Below are 2,710 nucleotides of genomic sequence, written 5' to 3' on the forward strand. Positions count from 1 at the left end.
AGAACAGTGGTTTACTCTGCCCCTCTCTCCCGCCTCATCTCCCGTCTCTGCCACTGCCTCCTGCTCCCACCCTGCCCTTCTTCCCTTTAGTCTTGACTTTGGGGAAGTAAAGAATTTGACTTCGTGCCGAGCTGTGTGGTTGGTTTGCCTTCTTTGCTCACAGTAACCAAGTCCTCCTCGTGTGGCACACATGATAAAGCATGCATCTGGCCGGGTCAGGGGGCTGCCCTCTCCTGCCAGTCTCACTCCTAAAACCCATTTTCCCTGGCCCCTAATTTCTCCACTGCTGCTGTTGGTCCTGAGGTTCAGTTCCTCTTCACGAGCCTGTTTTGGCACATCCAAAGATGTTGGTTGGTTCGGCAGATGCTTTGGGGAACCTTCTGTGTGCTGGGGCCACGGCAGCCCAATCCCTGCCCTCCACGCAGGACACAGGCACAACACAGAAGAGACCAGATAAAGGATCACCCCTCACCCCGATAAGGGGCCCGGATGCTTCCGCACCAACCTCTCGGAGAAAGAGAACCTGGATTCCCTGCGAGAGAGGTCTGGGAGCGGGCCGGGGATCCCGCAGCGTGCCCGGGCAAACTGGACACCAAGGAATTGTGTTGGAGACAGCTCCACGGATAAGGGTGCCAGGATTGCTGTTGAATAGCACCCAGGCTGGCAGTCGGGACCACCTCCCACCGTAGGGAAGGGGGCATATTGACGCCCCGGAGTTTGAGCTGTGTGGCTTAGAGACCGCAGACTGCTTACCGTGTAACTTGAGGGAAATTGCCTAACTTCCCTGAGCTGCCAATGTCCAGTGTCCGTTGATTGTCCACAGGTATTGTGTTCAGTGCTGGGTGTACAAAGGTGGGCTCAACAGACTAGAGCCCTGCAATCCGTGGGGTAGGGGTGGGGGTGGGGGTCCAGGCTGGCCTGGTCTAAGTTTTCCTATTTACAAAAGTAGAGGTCTTAGCATCTTTCAATTCAGTGAAGTAATCCCGCCAAGACATTTTAGCATGGGGCTTGGTTTATAACCAGAAGGGGACGGTTGCCAAGACCCGGAGACCGTTTTGGTTGCTAGAATTGGGATGGAGGTGGGGGGTGGGGCTCGTGCCAGGGCTATTGCCTATTTCTACAACAAAGAATGATTCCGGGCCCAAGTTGGTGATAGTGCCAACATGGAGACACCTTGGACTAAATAAACAAGTTCTTTCTGGACAATTCCGAGCCTCGGCCCTGACGTTGGGAGTAAGGCCCTGTGGATGCGAGAATACCAGATTGAAGGCTGATCTGGCCATGGATCCCCCGTGATTCGGGGCACGGGAGCTTCCATCACATAATCTGAAATGAGACTGGTCCCTGCAGTGCACATCACTGAGTGCCTTTGTGGAGGGTGAGGGCTTAGGCTGGCACACAACACGTCTAGCCTGCTGTAGTCAGAAACGTCTTATAAGTAAGGGAAGATGGGGCCCAGGCTTGAAGTCCAGAAGAAGACTGCTTAGAGGCAGTGGGAAGTATCGGGCCCCAGGTTGCTGTGAGGAATGGAGGTTGAGGCTGGGCCCCCCCCGCCCCCCCCCAGGAATAGGGGTAACAGTTGTCATACTGCCCTCTATTCAGCAAGGTGCCGTTACAGGAGCAGCCTCAAAAGGTCCCAGGCCAAGTTTGGTGCTGGGCAGGCAGTGTGGCTTGGTGGCTAAGGATGCTCTGCTGTGGGTGGCTTAGCTCCATGCTGCTGAGAATACAGCTCCCCTGGTTGGTGGCCTCACCTCAGACACTGCTCACCTGTACAGTGAGGCCAGTTAAAACCTCCATCTTAGGAGTACTGTGAAGGTGAAATAAGATGACACATCCCAAGAACTTGGCACAAGATAAATGCTCAGGGAAGGGTGCTGTCGCCACCTCTGTGGTCCCTACAAGGTGAGGGAGAGGCCTCAGGCGTGGAGAGTGAAGACAGAGCTGTTCCCACCAAGGTGGGTGCTCTTCTCTTACTCCCTGGGCGGGCAGCCTGGGGGCCCAGCACTGCCTGGGCACTGGGGGCTCAGGGCAGGTGCTAAGAGTCGCGTGTGCTCCTCTCTGATTGCTGCGCAGGTCGGCCGGCGTCGGGACGGGCCGCCGGGCCGGGCTAGGAAGGTGTAGTGGGCCTCAGCGCCGCCAGGGCGGGCCCCAGCTCCTGTAACCGTTGCAGTCTTCTGTCCCTTCACCCAGGTGGGCAAGCGCAGAGGCGGGAACAAGCTAGCCCTCAAGACGGGAATAGTAGCCAAGAAGCAGAAGACGGAGGATGAGGTGAGCAGGTTGGCTGTGGGGATGGGCCAGCATCAGCTTGTCCGTCTGGGTTCAGCTCCTAGCTGTTGAGTTCTCTCCCTACCCGTGTGGTCGCTGGCTGAGGATGAGTGTGCCCAGTGGGGGTAGGGGTGGGGTGAGGCACACACAACAAGGGACCCAGATAACTCGACTCTGGCCCTTTGGGGTGATCCTGGGGACCAACTGTGGCCGGACTGTCCCGATTCAGATTCAAGGCCTCCCATTCCCAACCCTCTTCCCTCCCTCTGTTGCACAGGTATTAACAAGTAAAGGGGACGCATGGGCCAAGTACATGGCAGAAGTGAAAAAGTACAAAGCCCACCAGTGCGGCGACGATGATAAAACGCGGCCCCTGGTGAAATGACCTCCCCACTCTCGCCTGCCCGTGGGCTCAGACTCTGCGATGTATATAACTATTTAATGC

General features: G+C 56.7%; 1 protein-coding gene across 1 annotated transcript; it reads left to right on the plus strand.

The window, feature by feature from the left end:
- Nucleotides 1–1,838: 1,838 nt before the first annotated feature.
- Nucleotides 1,839–2,704, plus strand: TRIR (telomerase RNA component interacting RNase; the record flags this gene model as incomplete). Its single annotated transcript, XM_045289744.1, has 3 exons — nt 1,839–1,955; nt 2,191–2,268; nt 2,543–2,704. Coding segments are annotated over 3 exons (303 nt in total), but the record flags the coding sequence as incomplete, so codon positions are not given.
- Between the last annotated feature and the right edge of the window lie 6 nt (nt 2,705–2,710).

The sequence above is a fragment of the Echinops telfairi genome, unplaced genomic scaffold (assembly GCF_000313985.2).
Source record: "Echinops telfairi isolate 266 unplaced genomic scaffold, ASM31398v2 ScPeMD7_30;HRSCAF=105, whole genome shotgun sequence".
Lineage (NCBI taxonomy): Eukaryota > Metazoa > Chordata > Mammalia > Afrosoricida > Tenrecidae > Echinops > Echinops telfairi.